The following is a 26,404-nucleotide window of genomic DNA, read 5'->3' on the forward strand; positions in this document are numbered from 1 at the left end:
ATAACGAATCCGCGTTCTTCATGCAAAGGGCACACCCACACCGAGCTTTCTTCCGCGCTAGCCTAAGGGCGACAATTAGTAGTAGAAAATCAACGTCGACGTGTAGCATCTAACTCTCCCGTCCACTAACATACGAAATTCGATTGTACGGACCTTGCACTATTATTCGTGTCTATCTCATATTCGTGCGATAAGTCGTTATTGACGATTTGTATCTATTCAACAGTCTAGTGGACCTTGCACTATTACTCGTGTCTATCTCATATTCGTGCGATAAGTTGTTATTGACGATTTGTATCTATTCAACAGTGTAGTTTAAGTGTTGGAAATATATATTTTATAATTCTGTGAATCACAGTGTTATATAAACTTAATCACCCCTATTATCTCAACGGAAATCAGGGGATCGATCAACTCGTGGTGTCGATTAATATAATCGTAACGGGAATTTACGACTCCCGTTGACGTCTCTCCTCGCGATTGCGTCTCCCCGCGATTGGCCGAATTTACATGGTCCTTCGAGCCGGATTTTGCGCCATTAAAAAGTGCATTGACCAGTGACTATACAGTGTCGCGTGAAATCCACATTCCAACGACTTAAGCAACTAACCAAAGGAGCTGCCCTCGGAAAGGAACTCCTTCATCGCTCAGCACATACGCGAGCCCACACCGCACTGTAACGAGTAGCTACCGATTCCTAGATCAACGTCCATTTGATTAAGGTAAGCCCATTCCGATTATTAAATTCAAATATGGCTCAAGCTGAACCGATCAGCACGTTACGGCGTAGACGAAGCGCCTTAGTCAGCCGATTTGCAACCACGAAGCGTCAACTCGAGGAATATGAAGAGTCTGAACGGGTAGACAGAAACTATCTAACAGCTTGCCGTAATTCGTTCGACGAAAATTGGCGAAAAATCTGCGCGGTGCAAGAGGAATTAGAAGTGTTAGATGAGGGGGAAATAGCTCGTGCAGATTCTTTAATGCGAGAGCGTCATAGGATTGACGTACAGATCATGGACCTCTTCGACCGACTACCATCAGTAACCCCTTCGCCAACAAAGACCCGCGATCCATGCGTGAAACCGGAGACGACACCAATCACTTTGCCAGAGGTCCGTTTACCTCAATTCAACGGTGCCCTCGAGAATTGGACCTATTTCTACGACACGTTCTTATCCACAGTGGATCGCAATGAGAACTTAACTAACGTCCAAAGGTTTCAGCATCTACGCTCCTCTATAACTGGACGGGCCGCACGGAGCATACAATCCTTAGAAATCACAGAGGCCAACTATCCCATCGCGCTCAACACACTGAAGGAGAAATTTAATTGTGCCCTCCGAATCTGCATGCGTCATTGGGAATTACTGCGCAGTTATCCCGAAATAAAAAGGGAAACTCCAGAAGCCATTGAAGATTTGCTGGAAACCGTCAGCGTAAATTTGAAAGCGCTCGAAAAATTAGGGCAGCCTGTAACATCAGATATAGTGATTATCGAGTTGCTTGCATCGAAATTACCTTCGTCCAGCATGCGTAAATGTAATATCGTGATATAATATATTTACAAGGAATGGATGATACAGATGTTGATTTGACAGAAAAGACGATTGTAGTTCAACCTGAACTATTCACACCAAACATACAGAAAACAGCACAATTAAATAATTAGATAACGACTCGACTTTTTACAAAATGCCATCAACACTCTCTCGGTAACGCCACTCGCAAACTCTGTTTGTTGATTCCCCCTTTTTCCCGTCCCTTGGCAACCGCTCGTGGGCAAGATCACGTAGGCCTACTCTTTCCAAAACTACGCGATGGAAAACAAACGCCTCGGCTCTCGCGACATTTCACGCGGTTCACCCGCCAACTCCCAGGCCTCTCACTCACGATACTACACTCGGCCATCCTGCAATAACATCTGCCCTCAGATGTTGCCTTCTATCTCGCTGTCATCTGATGCGTCACTTTCGGCGTTTATGACCCAAGGTTTCATAAAATCAGCAGTAGTTGATGACCGTCTTGGCCCCTCATGCTCTCCTACCTTTTCCACAATGTAGCGATCATTCCGCATTGCTCGCACTATCCGGTACGGACCCAAAAATTTTCCTCCCAGTTTTAATCCTGGGCCAAACTGCGTTCTCTTTATGGCCACCAACTCTCCACTTAGGTACTGTTTCGCACCTTTTCTTCTTTTGTTGTAGTGCCTCCGATTTTCCTCTTGAGTAGCAGCAATTTTCTTTTTCGCGTCCTCACGCAGTTCACGACGTTGCTCTTCGAATTCCACCACCCATTCTTCTTCAACCAATTTTCGGATCTGTGGATCTTCTTTAGTTTGCATCTTGACCCCGACAAGTAGCTGGAAAGGAGTTTTTCCCGTGCTTCTGTTTAATGTAGAATTCAGGTATTTCTGTACTTGGTCGACATGTTTATACCAATCATCGGGTTTGGGAGCAGTCAGTTTAGTTAGTAAAGGTATGAGTGTCCTGTTTACCCTCTCTACCTGCCCGTTCCCCCTCGGCACCCCCGTCGTGACTAATAAATGCTTTATATTTTCTTCTTCGCAATACTCTTGGAACGCGTTGGATGTGAACGCTGTTCCCCGATCAGAGATAATTCGTCGTGGGTTCCCAAAAATAGCCGCTTGCTTCTTCAGTCGATCGATAACATCCGCGGTATCAGTAGATCTAGTAGGATAAAGCCACGTAAACTTCGTGAACGCATCCACTACTACAAAGATGTATGCGTATCTTTTCTTTGTAGTTGTCATAGGGCCCACATGGTCAATATGGTAAGTGTCTAACGGCGTGTCACCTTTGTCTAACGGATTTAGATATCCCTCTTGCTTGCCCGACTTTCGTTCAGCTAGGATACAATCGAGACAATTAGATACCACATACTCGACCTTTTCACGCAGCCCCTTAAACCAAAAGTCCTTCTTGACTATAGCTTCTGTTTTGGTGACCCCAAAATGCCCACGCTCGTGCGCCTGCCTGACTACCTGAATTTGCATAGCCTTCGGTACTACTATTAACACATCATCCTTACACTCTTTATACAAAATATTGTTCCTTATTACATACCCATCGACCTGATTGCACGTTGCGGCGTCTAAAATCCTACGAACTTCAACGTCCTTGTTTTGTGCACTTCTCAACCGTGCAATCAGCCCGTCTTCACTTTCTGTTACATACATAGTGCTCGGCAGGGGGTTTCTACTCAGAGCATCCACATGCTGCATGCTTTTACCTGGCCTATGACACACCTGATACTTAAACTCGTCTAGTAACAAGGCCCATCTGGCTACACGCACACACAAATCTTTCTTTTTCATTGTCATAGCAAACGCTTGGCAATCCGTGACGATAGTAAACGGCATACCTAAAAGATATATTCTAAACTTGTTCAACGCTTTTACAATTGCTAGTACTTCCAGTTCGTAACTGGTGTACTTTGCTTCGGCGGGAGTTGTTTTTCCGCTGGCAAAGTAGACCGGATGAAATTTTCCATCGTCCAGATCTAGTTGCATTAAAATTGCTCCGTAACCCTCTGCGGATGCGTCTGTATGCAACTCAGTCTCCGCGCCCATTCTATACAACTTTAACACTGGTTCGTTGACAAGCGTTGTTTTCAAGATTTCAAAGGCCTCTACTTCTCGATCGCCGAACTGAAATTTTACCTCCTTTTTCAACAAATCCGTCAAAGGCTTAGCAATCTTTGCGTATCCCCTAATAAATTTTCGAAAGTACCCCGTAAGTCCCAAGAAACTCTGAACCTTTTTGACAGATGTTGGCTTGGGAAAGTTCACTACTGCCCTAGTTTTATGTGTAGACGGCCTTATGGTATCTTTTGAAACTATGTACCCCAAATATTCAATTTCCTGCTGCAGAAAACGACACTTTCCCCAGTTTATAATTAGCCCATACTGCTCAGCTAACTCTATGACCATTTGCAAACGTTCCCATGCCTCCTCTAAATTCTTTGCAAGAATAATAATGTCATCCATATACACGATAACAATACCCTTACCTGCTAGTTCCTTAAAAATCATCGAGATATACTTCTGAAACACAATGGGTGAAATCTTTAAACCAAACGGCAACTTCAAAAATTCATATTGCCCCGATGGCGTAACAAAAGATGTATATTTTCGGCTGTCTTTATCTAAGCACACGTGAAAGAACCCATTCTTTAAATCTAGCGTTGTAAAGAACTGAGTGCCCTGCAATGCATCTAGAATATCATCAATTAGAGGCAATGGGAAATGTGGACACTCAATAAGTTCATTGAGCTCGCGAAAATCAACGCAGACTCTGATAGAGCCATCTTTCTTCCTAACTACAACTATGGGACTTGCATATTCTGAGTTTGACGGTTTTATTATGCCTTCACTTACCCATAATTCCATCAACTCGTCCACCTCTTTTTTCTCCGAAGGTGCCAATCTTCGCGGCCTTCGAACCACAGGTTTGTCACTCTTTAACACGATTTTTGCCGTTATCCCAACGTCCCGCTTTTTCTCCGGCTTATACCCCTTAATGATATCGCGAATTGCTTCCCGATAATGCGGTTCCTGCACGTGTGTTAGGTCTATTTCATCAGTCTGTTCTATCGCGTTGATTCTAAATATATCCGGCACGTCTTTGTTAGTCTGTTCGTCAAGCCGCAAGAAAGTCACTTCGCCTCGCTTAACCCGTAATTCTACCTGATCCAGAAAATCAGTGCCCAACAACATGCCGTGCTTCGACAATATTTTGTTCGAAACAACGTGTAAAGTGATTGGCAGTTTATACCCATCAACCAACATTACCTTGGTGAATTCACCCCAGGTCTCATTGCCAGCGGAACTAAGACCGTCGAACTTAAGTTTACATTTACCTAGCGGTGGTGACCCTAACCTCGCATACTCGTCTGATCGAATGAATGTGAGATCACTACCCGTATCCACTAATGCCACAAACCTACAATCATCTATCATCACTTCCTTCATATACTTCCTCTTCTCGGATCTTGACACTACGCAGGTCTCTTTCGGTCGCGCCGTACACCTCGCTGCAACATGTCCAAATCCGCCGCACTCGAAACACCTAACACCTTTTCCTCTCTCCGGACACTTAACACTTAGATGATCCTCACTACCACAAATGAAGCATCTTCTTTTCTTCATTACATCTGCAGATTGACTGAGCTTCCCTTTCTTCTCGGTTTTAGCCGGCTTCACGATCGACTTTACTCTGCGACTCTTCTGCTCTTCGTACATCACTAACCTCTTCCTCAATTCTTTGATTGACGTAGCGCCGTATAATATAGCCTTATTTCTCTCGTCGTCTATTATTCCATCCACTATGTATTCCACCTTTGCTTCCTCCTCTATGTCCACATGGCTGGCTATTTCGAGCATGCGGTACATGTAAGCCAAACATGCTTCATCACTCTCCTTTTTTGTTTCTTCAAGTTTCTGATGTACCTGCCTACTGTTAACTTTCCTCGAAAATTCTTTCACTAGCCCCCTCTTCAACTCATGCCAAGTCCTGGCGTGACACTCGAAGCTCGCGAATATTTTCGCTGATCCCTTCAGCAGCTTCCTCGCGTAGACTGTCTTCTGTCCATCCGACCACATGCACGTATCAGCGACTTCCTCGAACGACTCGAACCATCGTTCAACATTTTCACCTTTGTTGCCACTAAACGACTCTAATGCATCTTCGACGTCTCTGAAACTCAGTGTCGAACCAACACATGCCCTTCGACAATATTCATCACGGTCCTGATACACCCTTCGCGTACCTCTCTTGTGTCTTCTTGCGTATTTTTTGTCATCTTCGTCCTCACTTTCGTCGTCGCTTTCTTCTTCCGACGAAACATCGTTACCGTCCATGGCCGCTTGTAGTCGTGCGCGTAATTCTGCTTTTCTTCCCGTCGTTTTTAAACCCAAACTAGCAAGGCGCTCTTTCAACTCCTTCGTATTCATTTTCTCAACATTTTCGTCTTCGTTACAATCACGCTCAGCTCTCTGTACATTTTCTAAATCTCGTTGACCGGTTGGCTCTTCACCGCCCGTCGCTCCCTTAGGATACGATTGTCCAGCCCTACACGCCCGATTCAGCCTCGCAATCAGCACTGACCTCGCGCCCGATATAGGGAGGTTCATTCGCGCGAGCTTACTTCTCAGCTCCTCCAGCGTCGAACCTTCTTCACCCGACAATCGTTCGTCCCCGACGTTAGCCATTTTTTCACACTACACCAACTTAAATGGTCAACGATATCGTCTTTTACCGCACCGCGTACCGGTAAACTCACAACTAGCGCGAATAGCTCTGTTAAACCGTTTCGTTTTCTGTCTTGTCCAATCCCGGACGAGCCCCCAAAAAATGTAATATCGTGATATAATATATTTACAAGGAATGGATGATACAGATGTTGATTTGACAGAAAAGACGATTGTAGTTCAACCTGAACTATTCACACCAAACATACAGAAAACAGCACAATTAAATAATTAGATAACGACTCGACTTTTTACAAAATGCCATCAACACTCTCTCGGTAACGCCACTCGCAAACTCTGTTTGTTGATTCCCCCTTTTTCCCGTCCCTTGGCAACCGCTCGTGGGCAAGATCACGTAGGCCTACTCTTTCCAAAACTACGCGATGGAAAACAAACGCCTCGGCTCTCGCGACATTTCACGCGGTTCACCCGCCAACTCCCAGGCCTCTCACTCACGATACTACATAAATGGCAACGCACGTTGCCAAACCAAGACGTGCCTTCCTATCAACATCTGATAGAATTTCTGAAAACACGGGCAAACGGTAATCAACTCCTTTCTAAATCAAAGGAAACTAAAGGAGCAACCCACAAAAAACATCGTCATCGACAAAACGTACCGCGTGGCCGAACCTTTGCCACAACCAGCAAGACATTAGTGTGCCCGACCTGCAGCGGACCCCACGTACTCAGACATTGTAAGGTCTTCAAAACCAAATCGGCGGTAGAACGCTTTCAAATCGTAAAAGGGGCAGCGTTATGTATAAACTGCCTAGGCAGCGGACATTCGCTGACACAGTGCACAGCGGGTTCGTGTCATATCTGCGGGCAACGACACAACACCTACCTACACCGGGAGCAAACGCAGATCATTCCACGTTCGTCGAGTAGTCAGTCGTCCAGCAATCGGTCGTCCAGCAGTCGGTCGTCTAGCGGTCGGTCATCGAGCGGTCGGTCATCGAGCGGTCGGTCGTCGAGCGGTCGGTCGTCGCGCAGTCGTTCATCGAGCGGTCGGTCGCCGGGCAGTCGTTCATCGCATAAACGATCTAAGAGACAATCCCCACCGGAATCATCGACGTCACGTTCGTATCATAAGTCGAGACGGACAACCGAATCATCACGGAAGCATACATACTCGGCTCCTAAAGACACGAAAGTTCCTGAGTCAAGTTCCCCACGGACCAAGGGCACCGCCATACACACCTTATCCAAGTCCCAACCAGAGCTAAACTGTCTAGCTCAAGAAACTACAAAAGGGTGGACCGAATGGGAAAATACATCTCCAAACGGCATACTACATCACGATCTACTGGTCACAACACAGATCGATGTGCTAGACAAAAGGGCCTCACCAATCCGAGCCAGAGCATTGCTAGATACCGGATCTAGTATGAATTTCATGAGTGAGAAATTCGCAAAATCCCTCGGTATGAAACGAAGGAGATGTTCAGTCCCAATCGGCACCCTCGATGACTTGACGACAATTGCCAAGAGCCAGATCACGGCCACCATTGTTTCTATGGATGGCAAATATAAACGCATAGTAACGTTCTTAGTAATCCCAATAATATCGACAGTCGTTCCAGATCAACCAATCGATAGGTCCGTCATCCAGCTACCCAAAAATATAAAATTAGCCGACCCGGCATTTCATCGACCAGGCCCGATCGACATATTATTGAGTTCGGGACCAACCTTAGCATCCTTTTGTGTCGGACAGATCAAACTATCCCAATCCACCGATACGGAGCTGTGTTTGCAAAAGACTCGATTCGGTTGGGTTATCGGGGGGAGCCCGCCAGCTCGCGCGGGGATCCATTCCTTTCACGTCACCACCACCGACCTACAAGCGGATCTCGCACGTTTTTGGGAAATCGACGAGGGACCACCTACCACGCATTTCTCAGAGGCGGAATTACAATGTGAGGAGCATTTCCGCAACCATGTCCAACGCAACAAGGAAGGGCGATACGTCGTCGCCCTGCCATTCAACGAGAAGCTTCCCACGCTGGGGACGTCAAGGTCCGTTGCCATGAGTAGACTCGCCTCGCTCCATCGCCGATTCCAACGCGACAAGCAATTCGAAGCCGCGTATAGTGCGGTGATTCAAGAGTATCTAGACTTGGGTCATATGACGAAGATCACCCCTGACCTTCCCACAACCAACGGTTATTATTTGCCTCATCACGGCGTGATAAAGGAATCGAGTGATACTACGAAACTCCGAGTTGTTTTCGACGGATCAGCAATCAGCACTACCGGAGTATCCCTCAACGACATGCTACATACAGGACCAAAATTACAGGAAGATCTAATTGAAATTCTATTGAGATTCCGGTCGCATCAATATGTTCTAACGGGTGACATTGAGAAGATGTATCGACAAATCCTCGTACGCCCAGAAGATCGTAAATATCAACTCATTCTATGGCGTAATTCCAACGGGGAGGTCGATACATATCAACTTAACACCGTGACGTTCGGACTATCAGCTGCCCCATACTTGGCCCTCCGATGCTTCAAACAATTAGCAGAAGACGAAGGACATCGATTCCCGCGAGCAGCAGCGGTTGTGCAGCGCGATTTTTATGTCGACGATGCCCTCACTGGAGCCGACACAAAAGAAGAATTACTATCGGCAAGACACGAACTCACAGACCTTCTCAGATCGGCCGGCTTACACATCCGGGAATGGGCATCCAATGACAAGGACATATTGCGAGGACTAACAGAAAGAGATACCAATAGAAGGCTACAATTGGGCGAGTCACAGACGTTGAAAACCTTAGGCATTTATTGGGATTCTCAGGAAGACGCAATCCTTTACTCAGTTGAACCCACAGCGACCATCACTCGAGTCACTAAACGATCAATGAGTTCGGTGATAGCCCGAATCTATGATCCACTTGGTTTGCTCGCGCCAGTGATTGTCAAAGCAAAAATATTGCTTCAACGCGTCTGGGCATTAAAAATTGATTGGGACGAATCCCTACCAACAGAGTTGCATACTGAATGGGATCGATATCATATCCAACTACCCTTGCTTAATGATATTCGGTTCCCTCGTAAAACCATAATCAAGGCAGCTAATCATATAGAGCTGCACGGTTTCTGCGACGCCAGTGAAAGGGCATACGGAGCATGTGTCTATCTACGCAGCACCAATCCGGAGGGACACACACAAACTCAGATACTCACTGCTCGATCTAAGGTCGCGCCACTAAAATCGTTGACAATCCCACGACTCGAGTTAAGCGGAGCATTACTCCTCGCCTCACTTATGTCCTTGATAAAGAAGTCCCTCAATATAAAGGTTTCTCGCACTGTGTATTGGACGGATTCTACTATAGTGCTTCAGTGGATCAAGTCCTCGCCACACATGTTGAAAACCTTCGTGGCGAACCGCGTAGCCGAGATCCAGACGAAAACAAACATCGACGATTGGCGTCATGTGCCCACCAACGACAATCCAGCAGATCTCATCTCCCGCGGGCAGACTCCCAAGGAATTCCTGCGCCCGACCATCTGGACAAACGGACCCGAATGGCTCAAACAACAAGAGGAAAACTGGCCGATCTGGATACCCACGACACTGGGAGAACTCCCAGAACAAAAGAAGACGATATGTTTAATAACTAGTACCATCGACAACACACTTCTCCATAGATATTCATCCTGGACAAGACTAATAAGAGTCGTCTCTTGGTGTCTTCGATGGAGATATAAGCAGAATCGATCCTCCCATCTAACAACGGACGAATTAACCACCGCACATAATAAATTGATCAAGATAATCCAATCCCGACACTTCGCGGCGGAGATTCGGACACTGCAGAAAGATCGAAGCAAGGATGTGGGAGGAAAACTACAGTCACTAAATCCATTCCTCGACGAAGAGGGAATACTACGCGTCGGAGGACGACTGACCAACTCTGCTATCCCATTCCGGCAAAAGCATCCAATTATTTTGCCGAAAGCGACAATTACCGAGATCATTATAAACGAAGAACATCGAAACAACCACCACACAGGGACACAAGCTACACTATACGCCGTGAGACTACGCTATTGGCCGATCGACGGCCGTAGCCAAGTGTGGCGCACTATCAAAAGGTGCGTCCGTTGCTGCAGAGCTAATCCTCCACCAGTAGAGTACTTGATGGGAGATTTACCAGAGGCACGTATTACCGAATCGCGCCCGTTTACGAACGTCGGAATCGACTACTGCGGTCCGCTCTATATCAAAGAGAGAAGGAATCGCAACCGCAGTAAAGTCAAGGTATACGTTGCCATATTCGTATGTCTAGCAACAAAAGCCGTCCACATCGAGTTAGTCAGCGATCTAACTACCGACGCATTCCTAGCCGCTCTACGCCGATTCATCTCCCGAAGAGGATACTGCGCAACCATCCTCACCGACAATGGCACCAATTTCGTCGGAGCTAATCGGGAATTACAAGAACTCCGAATCCTATTACAGTCCGACGACCACAAGGAAAAGGTGCAGAATTTTCTCGCCGACCGACAGATACAATGGCGTTTCAACCCCCCAAACTCACCACATTTTGGCGGTTTATGGGAAGCCGCCGTAAAATCGTTCAAACGTCACCTCATCCGCGTCGTCGGCACGGAGCTCTTGAGCTTTGAACACCTTAACACCCTTGTGATTGAGATTGAAGCAATTCTCAATTCACGACCACTGACTCCCATCTCGTCCGATCCGAAAGATCCCCCTGTCCTCACTCCCGGTCACTTTCTAATCGGCGATACATTAACGAGTTTACGGGAGCGTGATTTCAGGACAGTTCCATCAGGCCGGCTATCTAGTTGGCAGCGCATCCACCAGATCAAGCAGTACTTCTGGAGCAGGTGGAATCGAGAGTACCTCAACGAGCTGACCCGCCGCAACAAATGGGACAAGGGAAAACACGACATCCGTGAAGGCACCGTCGTAATCCTCAGGGAGGATAACGTCCCATCCATGCAGTGGCCTTTGGGCCGCGTAATCAAAGTCCATCCAGGAGCCAACGGAATCATACGGAACGCTACCGTGCAGACGGCAACGAGTATCCTGGACCGTGGTGTCAAAAGATTGGTCCCCTTACCCATTCAACCAGAAACAGATGAATCCGAACATCAACCCGGAGCGAAGGCAATGGACAAACGACGCACCTGACTCCACAAGCAGAATTTGATCGGTGCCCTCTCAACGGGGGGAGGATGTTACGTCGCCTAAAACATCTGCGCTGCATCTCTCGCGACCGGCCAGCCGACGGCCTGCGTAACGTCATTTCGACCCTCAATAAACCTGAGGACCGACCATAACTTTCTCTTGCATTCTGTACATATGTATCTGCATTCCATCCGTCGTCTTAAAAGTTTTCTTAAGGCTAGAAATATTTGCGACGCACATCTGGTTTTTAGAGAGGTCCTTGGGTTTATTAGGCGCAATCAAAAATACGGAGAAAGCGGGTACGCGCCCATTAGGAAAAAACAAACATCTGTCTAACAGAACAGGCTGAGTTTTCCCATGTGCAAGGTCATGTATGAACCACGTCGGTAGGAGGACTCCGACTCACTCCTTCAGGTTTCAGCATGGGTCACAGCCAATCGACATCGCGGATCGTTGCCCTCACTTTTCCTAATGAACAGCGTGAATAACGAATCCGCGTTCTTCATGCAAAGGGCACACCCACACCGAGCTTTCTTCCGCGCTAGCCTAAGGGCGACAATTAGTAGTAGAAAATCAACGTCGACGTGTAGCATCTAACTCTCCCGTCCACTAACATACGAAATTCGATTGTACGGACCTTGCACTATTATTCGTGTCTATCTCATATTCGTGCGATAAGTCGTTATTGACGATTTGTATCTATTCAACAGTGTAGTGGACCTTGCACTATTACTCGTGTCTATCTCATATTCGTGCGATAAGTTGTTATTGACGATTTGTATCTATTCAACAGTGTAGTTTAAGTGTTGGAAATATATATTTTATAATTCTGTGAATCACAGTGTTATATAAACTTAATCACCCCTATTATCTCAACGGAAATCAGGGGATCGATCAACTCGTGGTGTCGATTAATATAATCGTAACGGGAATTTACGACTCCCGTTGACGTCTCTCCTCGCGATTGCGTCTCCCCGCGATTGGCCGAATTTACAAATATTGTAAATTAGTGGCTTAGATGTTGTAAATTAATAGCTTAAATGTTATAATTTAATGGCTTAGATGATATAAATTAATAGTTTAAATGTTATCAATTATTGGCAAAATGTATAAAATAACAGTTCAAAAGTTAGAAATTAATGGCTTAAATGTTATAAATTAATAGCTTAAATGTTATAAATTAATGGCTTAAATGTATAAAATAACACATTAAATGCTGTAAATTAATGGTTTAAATGTTATAAATTAACAGTTTAAATGTTATAAATTAATAGCTTGAATGTTATAATTTAATGGCTTAGATGATATAAATTAATAGTTTAAATGTTATAAATTAATGGCTAAATGTATAAAATAACAGTTCAAAAGTTAGAAATTAATGGCTTAAATGTTATAAATTAATAGCATAAATGTTATAAATTAATAGTTTAGACGTTATAAATTAATTCCTTAAATGTTACAAATTAATGGCTTGAATGTTATAAATTAATAGCTTAAGTGTTGTAAATTAATGGTTTAGACGTTATAAATTACTAGTTACAATGTTGTTGTTTGATATTTTTTCTTACTTACCTGATATTTATGTTCTTCTTCGGTGTTCACTCTCCGGAATTTCAGGCACAAAAGAGCTCGCGCGCGACTTACGTGTTCCTTATATAACTTAACAAGGCGTCGGTTTGTTAATCAAACGGTAACGATTTTTTGACATAGCAGGAGACGGTTTTTCCATTGTAACGAAATCAAATTGAACGATTTCTTAATTTTTATCGTAAATACGATTTGATCTTTTACGATTTAATACGATATCCATTTTTATCATTTTAATAGTTTCTACAAACTAAGACTATATTCACACCTACATGATACTAGTTTTCGACTATTGATTAGTTTGGACAAAAAGGGAAAAGAGCCTAAGTGCAGTCGATGACGTTACTGTGAAATAAGTTAAGCTATTAAATAATCAGACAGATAAAATTCATATTAAGCGTTATATTATATTATCGATATTCGTTCATTTACTCGTGCTAATTAAAAAATAAAACGTTCTTTTTTCTTGAGTAACACCTACATCACTGTTTGCGATATTTAAGATTCTTATTTAATGCTTATTTAGAAGTCAGGTACCTTTTTAATTCTTCACAAGTTAAACGATTAAATTTACTCGTTATAGTTGTAACATAAAATGGCTTTATTTCTTCAATACCGCCTGCATCGCTGTACGTGATACAGTTATTAATTATGTAGCAAATAATATGATCTAATTGGTTGTAATCGCGGTTACGTATTTCTTCGTTAAATCTATCGATGTATTGGGCTATTAGCGCGAGACTTACTGATTCCTCGAGGAATGGTTTGATTCTTATAAATTAATGTTTAAAATGTGCCAATTATTGTTTCAATTGTTATAAATTAATAGTTTAATCGTTGTTAATTATTTGCTTAAATGTTATAAATTAATAGCTTAAGTGTTATAAATTAATAGTTTGAGTGTTAGGAATTAATGGTATAAATGTAAAAATTAATAGCTTAAATGTTATGAATTTGTGACTTATTGTTGTAAATTCATGACGTAAATATTGTAAATTAATGGCTTAAATGTTATAAATTAATAGTGCAGTCCAGTGTAGATCATCCAAAATGATCTTAGGGGCTTTTGTTGATCCAAACTGGACTGTTGCGTAGTTCTTGGCTTGGTATCGTTTTCCAAAGATTAATCGACTGATTAATTTTTGGAAAACGATGCCAATTACCAGGTCTCACCACGAGGAGGTGACTACACACGAGACCCGCCCATGGGTTATTTAACACTACACATCGATCTCGACATTCAACCTATTGGCAGAATGTCCAGTTTTGACACTACTTGACCATGGGCCTGCGTAAAGAAATAGTTGTTTCGTAGTCTAACTGCGAAACACATATCTCCAACGCAGCGCTAACGTGAATCTTTACAAACGTAGAACAAGGCATACGTAACGCATCATCTATCTCCCACACAACGATTACATCGATCAGTACAAATAAACAATAATTCGCATCCCTACTGGCAACATTCGGTATCAAAGACACATTTATCTAACTTGGAGCGAAAAGAAGAAGATGAAGCTACTGACACTGTCCCGAAACGGACGAGATCGCGATCTCTCGAAAGAACTAACAAACCTACGCGACGTACCCCCGTGACGAGATAACCCCGAGGTTCAACGGAAAGCCCAAGAATTGGCCGTAACTCGATTCCTGTTTTGCCGTTCGAAACTTACACGAGTCGCGGTCGATGGCGCCGACAGATGATGCCAGTGATCCACTAGAAATTCAGCCGTGGATCCAGCACACAGGCCAGCAACTTGACACACTCCAACTGAACAAGTGGAACCCGGGGAGGGACCGCTGAACAGGATTACGAAGGCAAGAGGCCCCAACTGAACAGTGGGGTCCACTCACAGGGAGGGACCGCTGAACAGGATTACCAAGGCACGAGGCCCCAACTGAACAGTGGGGTCCACTCACGGGGAGGGACCGCTGAACAGGATTACGAAGGCAATACCACAACTGAACAGTGGGGTCCACTCCCGCGGGGCCGAACAGGATTACGGAGGACGTGAAATTGCTGGTCCCTGACCGAGTACCGAAGTACCAATCGGACAGGACTGCAGATCCACGACTGAATCCCCAACAGATTAGCAAGCATCACCGGCACGACGACAACTCCCGTGATCCGATGCAAACGTTGAGCAGTCACCAAGACAGAGCTGTCCTTGGGCGACTTACGAATCCGAAGAGTTGTCTAGAGCACATTGACCCGCACGCACCCGAAATACACGCGAGCGAGTACGCCACGCGACAGTTTGAAAGAACTGAGTGATCGCGAACCGATGTATCGTGGGAACAATTTTTCCAGTATGGTAAGCGAGGGGATCAAGAGAGACGAGATCTTTATTTGTCGTTCCAAGATAAACAAGTATCTTTGTACAGAATGAGCTTACAATGTACATAACATAAGTATCTATCTTATGATTAATTAAAGCTAATACGCTCGCATCCCACGGTGTCCTGCGATGTCCCACGATGTCCCACGTTGCCCCCGCGGGGGGGTATTAGTCCAGTTTAGATCACCAAAACTATTTTGGGTGATCAAGACCAGACTATATTCAAGTAGTTTTTAGCTTGATATCGTTTTCGAATAATAATACTAATATTCGAAATAGTACTTGGTGTATTATTATTTGGAAAACGATACCAATTACCGGGACCCACCACGAGGAGGTAACTACGCTCGGGTCCCATTTACATATGAGTTTTTACGCATTGGAAGCAGAGATGTAAAATTATTTTATAATAAAGCGACATTGTAGCGGCGGCATTGTTTTGTCCGAAGTTTATTCGTTTTTAAATTACTTGTAATCTAACGGTTTTGGTACTCCGAGGCAAAACAACAACACTATTTGAAATGTACTATGACTCATGTACAGCTCCAGATAAGATGTCGTTGCCTTCGGTTAAACTACACTTGCTTACTTGATTCCATGAATATGGTGTTGTTTCCTTGGTTTTTAGCAGACATGGAAAATTACATCTTAAAATTACACTCTGCGCTACCACTGGTTTTATACAAAATAGTGAAATGAGAAATTAAGTACTGTATTTAAAATTAAAAAATAATGCTATATAGAAATAAAATAGCAATCCAGGGACCTGAAAGATTTCGTTAATAAAATAATACAATATAAATCATTATTCCCACACATTGATTGTACTGATTTAAATCAATGAATGTAGAGTTGCTTCCGATTAATGGTACAACTGTTATAAATTAAGAGCACAATTACTTTGAATTAATGGGAGAATATGGTTATAAATTATTGGTATAGTTGTTAAGAATTAATGGAGGAATTGTTTTAGATTAATGGCTTTAATATTATAAATTAATGGCTTAGATGATATAAATTAATAGTTTAAATATTGTAAATTAGCGGCTTAGATGTTGTAAACTAATAGCTTAAATGTTATAAAATAATAGCTTAAATGTATAAAACAACAGTTTAAATGTTGTAAATTAGTGGCTCAGATGTTGTCAATTTATTGCTTAAATGTTAGAAATTAATGGCTTAAATGTTAGAAATTAATAGTTTAAATGTTATAAATTAATTGCTTAAATGTTATAAATTAATGGCTTAAATGTATAAAATAACACTTTAAATGCTGTAAATTAATGGCTTAAATGTTATAAATTAATAGCATAAATGTTATAAATTAATAGTTTAGACGTTATAAATTAATTCCTTAAATGTTATAAATTAATGGCTTGAATGTTATAAATTAATAGCTTAAGTGTTGTAAATTAATGGTTTAGACGTTATAAATTACTAGTTACAATGTTGTTGTTTGATATTTTTTCTTACTTACCTGATATTTATGTTCTTCTTCGATGTTCACTCTCCGGAATTTCAGGCACAAAAGAGCTCGCGCGCGACTTCCGTGTTCCTTATATAACATAACAAGGCGTCGGTTTGTTAATCAAACGGTAACGATTTTTTGACATAGCAGGAGACGGTTTTTCCATTGTAACAAAATCAAATTGAACGATTTCTTAATTTTTATCGTAAATTGGCATTTTTTACGATTTAATACGATATCCATTTTTATCATTTTAATAGTTTCTACAAACTAAGACTAAATTCACACCTACATGATACTAGTTTTCGACGATCGATTAGTTTGGACAAAAAGGGAACATAGCCTAAGGGCAGTCGATGACGTTACTGTGAAATAAGTTAAGCTATTAAATAATCAGACAGATAAATTTCATATTAAGCGTTATATTATATTATCGATATTCATTCATTTACTCGTGCTAATTAAAAAATAAAACGTTCTTTTTTCTTGAGTAACACCTACATCACTGTTTGCGATATTTAAGATTCTTATTTAATGCTTATTTAGAAGTCAGGTACCTTTTTATTTCTTCACGAGTTAAACGATTAAATTTACTCGTTATAGTTGTAACATAAAATGGCTTTATTTCTTCAATACCGCCTGCATCGCTGTACGTGATAGAGTTATTAATTATGTATCAAATAATATGATCAAATTGGTTGTAATCGCGGTTACGTATTTCTTCGTTAAATCTATCGATGTATTGGGCTATTAGCGCGAGACTTACTGATTCCTCGAGGAATGGTTTGATTCTTATAAATTAATGTTTAAAATGTGCCAATTATTGTTTCAATTGTTATAAATTAATAGTTTAATCGTTGTTAATTATTTGCTTAAATGTTATAAATTAATAGCTTAAGTGTTATAAATTAATAGTTTGAGTGTTAGGAATTAATGGTATAAATGTAAAAATTAATAGCTTAAATGTTATGAATTTGTGACTTATTGTTGTAAATTCATGACGTAAATATTGTAAATTAATGGCTTAAATGTTATAAATTAATAGTGCAGTCCAGTGTAGATCATCCAAAATGATCTTAGGGGCTTTTGTTGATCCAAACTGGACTGTTGCGTAGTTCTTGGCTTGGTATCGTTTTCCAAAGATTAATCGACTGATTAAATTTGGAAAACGATGCCAATTACCAGGTCTCACCACGAGGAGGTGACTACACACGAGACCCGCCCATGGGTTATTTAACACTACACATCGATCTCGACATTCAACCTATTGGCAGAATGTCCAGTTTTGACACTACTTGACCATGGGCCTGCGTAAAGAAATAGTTGTTTCGTGGTCTAACTGCGAAACACATATCTCCAACGCAGCGCTAACATGAATCTTTACAAACGTAGAACAAGGCATACGTAACGCATCATCTATCGCCCACACAACGATTACATCGATCAGTACAAATATACAATAATTAGCATCCCACCTGGCAACATTCGGTATCAAAGACACATTTATCTAACTTGGAGCGAAAAGAAGAAGATGAAGCTACTGACACTGTCCCGAAACGGACGAGATCGCGATCTCTCGAAAGAACTAACAAACCTACGCGACGTACCCCCGTACACGAGATAACCCCGAGGTTCAACGGAAAGCCCAAGAATTGGCCGTAACTCGATTCCTGTTTCGCCGTTCGAAACTTACACGAGTCGCGGTCGATGGCGCCGACAGATGATGCCAGTGATCCACTAGTAATTCAGCCGTGGATCCAGCACATAGGCCAGCAACTTGACACACTCCAACTGAACAAGTGGAACCCGGGGAGGGACCGCTGAACAGGATTACGAAGGCAAGAGGCCCCAACTGAACAGTGGGGTCCACTCACAGGGAGGGACCGCTGAACAGGATTACCAAGGCACGAGGCCCCAACTGAACAGTGGGGTCCACTCACGGGGAGGGACCGCTGAACAGGATTACGAAGGCAATACCTCAACTGAACAGTGGGGTCCACTCCCGCGGGGCCGAACAGGATTACGGAGGACGTGAAATTGCTAGTCCCTGACCGAGTACCGAAGTACCAATCGGACAGGACTGCAGATCCACGACTGAATCCCCAACAGATTAGCAAGCATCACCGGCACGACGACAACTCCCGTGATCCGATGCAAACGTTGAGCAGTCACCAAGACAGAGCTGTCCTTGGGCGACTTACGAATCAGAAGAGTTGTCTAGAGCACATTGACCCGCACGCACCCGAAATACACGCGAGCGAGTACGCCACGCGACAGTTTGAAAGAACTGAGTGATCGCGATCCGATATATCGTGGGAACAATTTTTCCAGTATGGTAAGCGAGGGGATCAAGAGAGACGAGATCTTTATTTGTCGTTCCAAGATAGATAAGTATCTTTGTACAGAATGAGCTTACAATGTACATAACATAGGTATCTATCTTATGATTAATTAAAGCTAATACGCTCGCATCCCACGGTGTCCTGCGATGTCCCACGATGTCCCACGTTGCCCCCGCGGGGGGGTATTAGTCCAGTTTAGATCACCAAAACTATTTTGGGTGATCAAGACCAGACTATATTCAAGTAGTTTTTAGCTTGATATCGTTTTCGAATAATAATACTAATATTCGAAATAGTACTTGGTGTATTATTATTTGGAAAACGATACCAATTACCGGGACCCACCACGAGGAGGTAACTACGCTCGGGTCCCATTTACATGTGAGTTTTTACGCATTGGAAGCAGAGATGTAAAATTATTTTATAATAAAGCGACATTGTAGCGGCGGCATTGTTTTGTCCGGAGTTTATTTGTTTTTAAATTACTTGTAATCTAACGGTTTTGGTACTCCGAGGCAAAACAACAACACTATTTGAAATGTCCTATGACTCATGTGCAGCTACAGATAAGATGTCGTTGCCTTCGGTTAAACTACACTTGCTTCCTTGATTCCATGAATATGGTGTTGTTTCCTTGGTTTTTAGCAGACATGGAAAATTACATCTTAAAATTACACTCTGCGTTACCACTGCTTTTATACAAAATAGTGAAATGAGAAATTAAGTACTGTATTTAAAATTAAAAAATAATGCTATATAGAAATAAAATAGCAATCCAGGGACCTGAAGGATTTCGTTAATAAAATAATACAATATAAATCATTAATTCACTCACATTGATGGTACTGACTTAAATCAATGAATGTAGAGTTGCTTCCGATTAATGGTACAACTGTTATAAATTAAGAGCACAATTACTTTGAATTAATGGGAGAATATGGTTATAAATTATTGGTATAGTTGTTAAGAATTAATGGAGGAATTGTTTTAGATTAATGGCTTAAATATTATAAATTAATGGCTTAGATGATATAAATTAATAGTTTAGATATTGTAAATTAGTGGCTTAGATGTTGTAAATTAATAGCTTAAATGTTATAATTTAATGGCTTAGATGATATAAATTAATAGTTTAAATGTTATAAATTATTGGCAAAATGTATAAAATAACAGTTCAAAAGTTAGAAATTAATGGCTTAAATGTTATAAATTAATAGCTTAAATGTTATAAATTAATGGCTTAAATGTATAAAATAACACATTAAATGCTGTAAATTAATGGTTTAAATGTTATAAATTAACAGTTTAAATGTTATAAATTAATAGCTTGAATGTTATAATTTAATGGCTTAGATGATATAAATTAATAGTTTAAATGTTATAAATTAATGGCTAAATGTATAAAATAACAGTTCAAAAGTTAGAAATTAATGGCTTAAACGTTATAAATTAATAGCATAAATGTTATAAATTAATAGTTTAGACGTTATAAATTAATTCCTTAAATGTTATAAATTAATGGCTTGAATGTTATAAATTAATAGCTTAAGTGTTGTAAATTAATGGTTTAGACGTTATAAATTACTAGTTACAATGTTGTTGTTTGATATTTTTTCTTACTTACCTGATATTTATGTTCTTCTTCGATGTTCACTCTCCGGAATTTCAGGCACAAAAGAGCTCGCGCGCGACCTCCGTGTTCCTTATATAACATAACAAGGCGTCGGTTTGTTAATCAAACGGTAACGATTTTTTGACATAGCAGGAGACGGTTTTTCCATTGTAACAAAATCAAATTGAACGATTTCTTAATTTTTATCGTAAATTGGCATCTTTTACGAATTAATACGATATCCATTTTTATCATTTTAATAGTTTCTACAAACTAAGACTAAATTCACACCTACATGATACTAGTTTTCGAGTATCGATTAGTTTGGACAAAAAGGGAAAAGAGCCAAAGGGCAGTCGATGACGTTACTGTGAAATAAGTTAAGCTATTAAATAATCAGACAGATAAAATTCATATTAAGCGTTATATTATATTATCGATATTCGTTCATTTACTCGTGCTAATTAAAAAATAAAACGCTCTTTTTTCTTGAGTAACACCTACATCACTGTTAGCGATATATAAGATTCTTATTTAATGCTTATTTAGAAGTCAGGTACCTTTTTAATTCTTCACAAGTTAAACGATTAAATTTACTCGTTATAGTTGTATCATAAAATGGCTTTATTTCTTCAATACCGCCTGCATCGCTGTACGTGATACAGTTATTAATTATGTAGCAAATAATATGATCTAATTGGCTGTAATCGCGGTTACGTATTTCTTCGTTAAATTTATCGATGTATTGGGCTATTAGCGCGAGACTTACTGATTCCTCGAGGAATGGTTTGATTCTTATAAATTAATGTTTTAAATGTGCCAATTATTGTTTCAATTGTTATAAATTAATAGTTTAATCGTTGTTAATTATTTGCTTAAATGTTATAAATTAATAGCTTAAGTGTTATAAATTAATAGTTTGAGTGTTAGGAATTAATGGTATAAATGTAAAAATTAATAGCTTAAATGTTATGAATTTGTGACTTATTGTTGTAAATTCATGACGTAAATATTGTAAATTAATGGCTTAAATGTTATAAATTAATAGTGCAGTCCAGTGTAGATCATCCAAAATGATCTTAGCGGCTTTTGTTGATCCAAACTGGACTGTTGCGTAGTTCTTGGCTTGGTATCGTTTTCCAAAGATTAATCGACTGATTAATTTTTGGAAAACGATGCCAATTACCAGGTCTCACCACGAGGAGGTGACTACGCACGAGACCCGCCCATGGGTTATTTAACACTACACATCGATCTCGACATTCAACCTATTGGCAGAATGTCCAGTTTTGAAACTACTTGACCATGGGCCTGCGTAAAGAAATAGTTGTTTCGTAGTCTAACTGCGAAACACATATCTCCAACGCAGCGCTAACATGAATCTTTACAAACGTAGAACAAGGCATACGTAACGCATCATCTATCTCCCACACAACGATTACATCGATCAGTACAAATATACAATAATTCGCATCCCTACTGGCAACATTCGGTATCAAAGACACATTTATCTAACTTGGAACGAAAAGAAGAAGATGAAGCTACTGACACTGTCCCGAAACGGACGAGATCGCGATCTCTCGAAAGAACTAACAAACCTACGCGACGTACCCCCGTACACGAGATAACCCCGAGGTTCAACGGAAAGCCCAAGAATTGGCCGTAACTCGATTCCTGTTTCGCCGTTCGAAACTTACACGAGTCGCGGTCGATGGCGCCGACAGATGATGCCAGTGATCCACTAGTAATTCAGCCGTGGATCCAGCACATAGGCCAGCAACTTGACACACTCCAACTGAACAAGTGGAACCCGGGGAGGGACCGCTGAACAGGATTACGAAGGCAAGAGGCCCCTACTGAACAGTGGGGTCCACTCACAGGGAGGGACCGCTGAACAGGATTACCCAGGCACGAAGCCCCAACTGAACAGTGGGGTCCACTCACGGGGAGGGACCGCTGAACAGGATTACGAAGGCAATACCTCAACTGAACAGTGGGGTCCACTCCCGCGGGGCCGAACAGGATTACGGAGGACGTGAAATTGCTGGTCCCTGACCGAGTACCGAAGTACCAATCGGACAGGACTGCAGATCCACGACTGAATCCCCAACAGATTAGCAAGCATCACCGGCACGACGACAACTCCCGTGATCCGATGCAAACGTTGAGCAGTCACCAAGACAGAGCTGTCCTTGGGCGACTTACGAATCCGAAGAGTTGTCTAGAGCACATTGACCCGCACGCACCCGAAATACACGCGAGCGAGTACGCCACGCGACAGTTTGAAAGAACTGAGTGATCGCGAACCGATGTATCGTGGGAACAATTTTTCCAGTATGGTACGCGAGGGGATCAAGAGAGACGAGATCTTTATTTGTCGTTCCAAGATAGATAAGTATCTTTGTACAGAATGAGCTTACAATGTACATAACATAGGTATCTATCTTATGATTAATTAAAGCTAATACGCTCGCATCCCACGGTGTCCTGCGATGTCCCACGATGTCCCTGTTGCCCCCGCGGGGGGGTATTAGTCCAGTTTAGATCACCAAAACTATTTTGGGTGATCAAGACCAGACTATATTCAAGTAGTTTTTAGCTTGATATCGTTTTCGAATAATAATACTAATATTCGAAATAGTACTTGGTGTATTATTATTTGGAAAACGATACCAATTACCGGGACCCACCACGAGGAGGTAACTACGCTCGGGTCCCATTTACATATGAGTTTTTACGCATTGGAAGCAGAGATGTAAAATTATTTTATAATAAAGCGACATTGTAGCGGCGGCATTGTTTTGTCCGAAGTTTATTTGTTTTTAAATTACTTGTAATCTAACGGTTTTGGTACTCCGAGGCAAAACAACAACACTATTTGAAATGTCCTATGACTCATGTGCAGTTACAGATAAGATGTCGTTGCCTTCGGTTAAACTACACTTGCTTCCTTGATTCCATGAATATGGTGTTGTTTCCTTGGTTTTTAGCAGACATGGAAAATTACATCTTAAAATTACACTCTGCGTTACCACTGCTTTTATACAAAATAGTGAAATGAGAAATTAAGTACTGTATTTAAAATTAAAAAATAATGCTATATAGAAATAAAATAGCAATCCAGGGACCTGAAAGATTTCGTTAATAAAATAATACAATATAAATCATTAATTCACTCACATTGATGGTACTGATTTACATCAATGAATGTAGAGTTGCTTCCGATTAATGGTACAACTGTTATAAATTAAGAGCACAATTACTTTGAATTAATGGGAGAATATGGTTATAAATTATTGGTATAGTTGTTAAGAATTAATGAAGGAATTGTTTTAGATTAATGGCTTAAATATTATAAATTAATGGCTTAGATGATATAAATTAATAGTTTAAATATTTTAAATTAGTGGCTTAGATGTTGTTACGTCGCCTAAAACATCTGCGCTGCAGCTCTCGCGACCGGGCAGCCGATGGCCTGCGTAACGTCATTTCGACCCTCAATAAACCTGAGGACCAACCATAACTTTCTCTTTCATTGTGTACATGTATCTTCATTCAATCCGTCGTCCTGAAAGATTTTTGAGGCTAAAAATATTTTCGACGCACATCTGGTTTTTAGAGAGGTCACTCACGAACCACGTTGGTCGGAGGCTTCCTACTCATCACTTCTCCCACGACCATAGGAGGGTCAAGTCGAATTCTTCTCCTACATACTACAACGTCGAAGTCTAGCATCAAAATCTAGTGTCTATCAAGTATCCTCTAGTGCTACGTCCACTAATATACGAAATTCGATTGTACGAACCTTGCTCTATTAGTCATATCTATCTCATATTCGTGCGACAAGTGGTTATCGACGATTTGTATCTACTCAACAGTGTAGTCTAAGTGTTGGAAATATATATTTTATAATTCTGTGAATCACAGTGTTATATAAACTTAATCACCCCTATTATCTTAACGGAAATCAGGGGATCGATCAACTCGTGGTGTCGATTAATATAATCGTAACGGGAATTTACGACTCCCGTTGACGTCTCTCCTCGCGATTGCGTCTCCCCGCGATTGGCCGAATTAACAGATGTTGTAAATTAATAGCTTAAATGTTATAATTTAATGGCTTAGATGATATAAATTAATATTTTAAATGTTATAAATTAATGGCTAAATGTATAAAATAACAGTTCAAAAGTTAGAAATTAATGGCTTAAATGTTATAAATTAATAGCTTAAATGTTATAAATTAATAGCTTAAATGTATAAAATAACACTTTAAATGTTGTAAATTAATGGCTTAGATGTTGTTAATTAATAGCTTAAATGTTATAAAATAATAGCTTAAATGTATAAAACAACAGTTTAAATGTTGTAAATTAGTGGCTCAGATGTTGTCAATTAATTGCTTAAACGTTAGAAATTAATGGCTTAAATGTTAGAAGTTAATAGTTTAAGTGTTATAAATTAATTGCTTAAATGTTATAAATTAATGGCTTCAATGTATAAAATAACACTTTAAATGCTGTAAATTAATGGTTTAAATGTTATAAATTAACAGTATAAATGTTATAAATTAATAGCTTGAATGTTATAATTTAATGGCTTAGATGATATAAATTAATAGTTTAAATGTTATAAATTAATGGCTAAATGTATAAAATAACAGTTCAAAAGTTAGAAATTAATGGCTTAAATGTTATAAATTAATAGCATATATGTTATAAATTAATAGTTTAGACGTTATAAATTAATTCCTTAAATGTTATAAATTAATGGCTTGAATGTTATAAATTAATAGCTTAAGTGTTGTAAATTAATGGTTTAGACGTTATAAATTACTAGTTACAATGTTGTTGTTTGATATTTTTTCTTACTTACCTGATATTTATGTTCTTCGATGTTCACTCTCCGGAATTTCAGGCACAAAAGAGCTCGCGCGCGACTTCCGTGTTCCTTATATAACTTAACAGGGCGTCGGTTTGTTAATCAAACGGTAACAATTTTTTGACATAGCAGGAGACGGTTTTTCCATTGTAACAAAATCAAATTGAACGATTTCTTAATTTTTATCGTAAATTGGCATGTTTTACGATTTAATACGATATCCATTTTTATCATTTTAATAGTTTCTACAAACTAAGACTAAATTCACACCTACATGATACTAGTTTTCGACTATCGATTAGTTTGGACAAAAAGGGAAAAGAGCCTAAGGGCAGTCGATGACGTTACTGTGAAATAAGTTAAGCTATTAAATAATCAGACAGATAAAATTCATATTAAGCGTTATATTATATTATCGATATTCGTTCATTTACTCGTGCTAATTAAAAAATAAAACGTTCTTTTTTCTTGAGTAACACCTACATCACTGTTTGCGATATTTAAGATTCTTATTTAATGCTTACTTAGAAGTCAAGTACCTTTTTAATTCTTCACAAGTTAAACGATTAAATTTACTCGTTATAGTTGTAACATAAAATGGCTTTATTTCTTCAATACCGCCTGCATCGCTGTACGTGATACAGTTATTAATTATGTAGCAAATAATATGATCTAATTGGTTGTAATCGCGGTTACGTATTTCTTCGTTAAATCTATCGATGCATTGGGCT

At 40.5% G+C, this 26,404-nt stretch overlaps 2 protein-coding genes across 2 annotated transcripts; both read left to right on the forward strand.

Moving 5' to 3' along the window:
* Positions 1 to 752: 752 nt before the first annotated feature.
* On the forward strand, positions 753 to 1,559 carry LOC138189544 (uncharacterized). The gene has a single exon (XM_069131554.1). The coding sequence runs from the start codon at positions 753 to 755 to the stop codon at positions 1,557 to 1,559; it is 807 nt and encodes a 268-aa protein (XP_068987655.1).
* Positions 1,560 to 7,661: 6,102 nt separating this feature from the next.
* LOC138189545 (uncharacterized) lies at positions 7,662 to 11,447 on the forward strand. The gene has a single exon (XM_069131555.1). The coding sequence runs from the start codon at positions 7,662 to 7,664 to the stop codon at positions 11,445 to 11,447; it is 3,786 nt and encodes a 1,261-aa protein (XP_068987656.1).
* Positions 11,448 to 26,404: the final 14,957 nt, after the last annotated feature.

This window comes from Bombus flavifrons, unplaced genomic scaffold (genome assembly GCF_040668555.2).
Source record: "Bombus flavifrons isolate JBK064 unplaced genomic scaffold, iyBomFlav1_principal scaffold0174, whole genome shotgun sequence".
Taxonomy (NCBI): domain Eukaryota; kingdom Metazoa; phylum Arthropoda; class Insecta; order Hymenoptera; family Apidae; genus Bombus; species Bombus flavifrons.

Excerpts from the sequence above, each read along its gene's own strand:
- LOC138189544 (XM_069131554.1), top strand. The coding sequence starts at position 753 with ATGGCTCAAGCTGAACCGATCAGCACGTTACGGCGTAGACGAAGCGCC.
- LOC138189545 (XM_069131555.1), top strand. The coding sequence starts at position 7,662 with ATGAATTTCATGAGTGAGAAATTCGCAAAATCCCTCGGTATGAAACGA.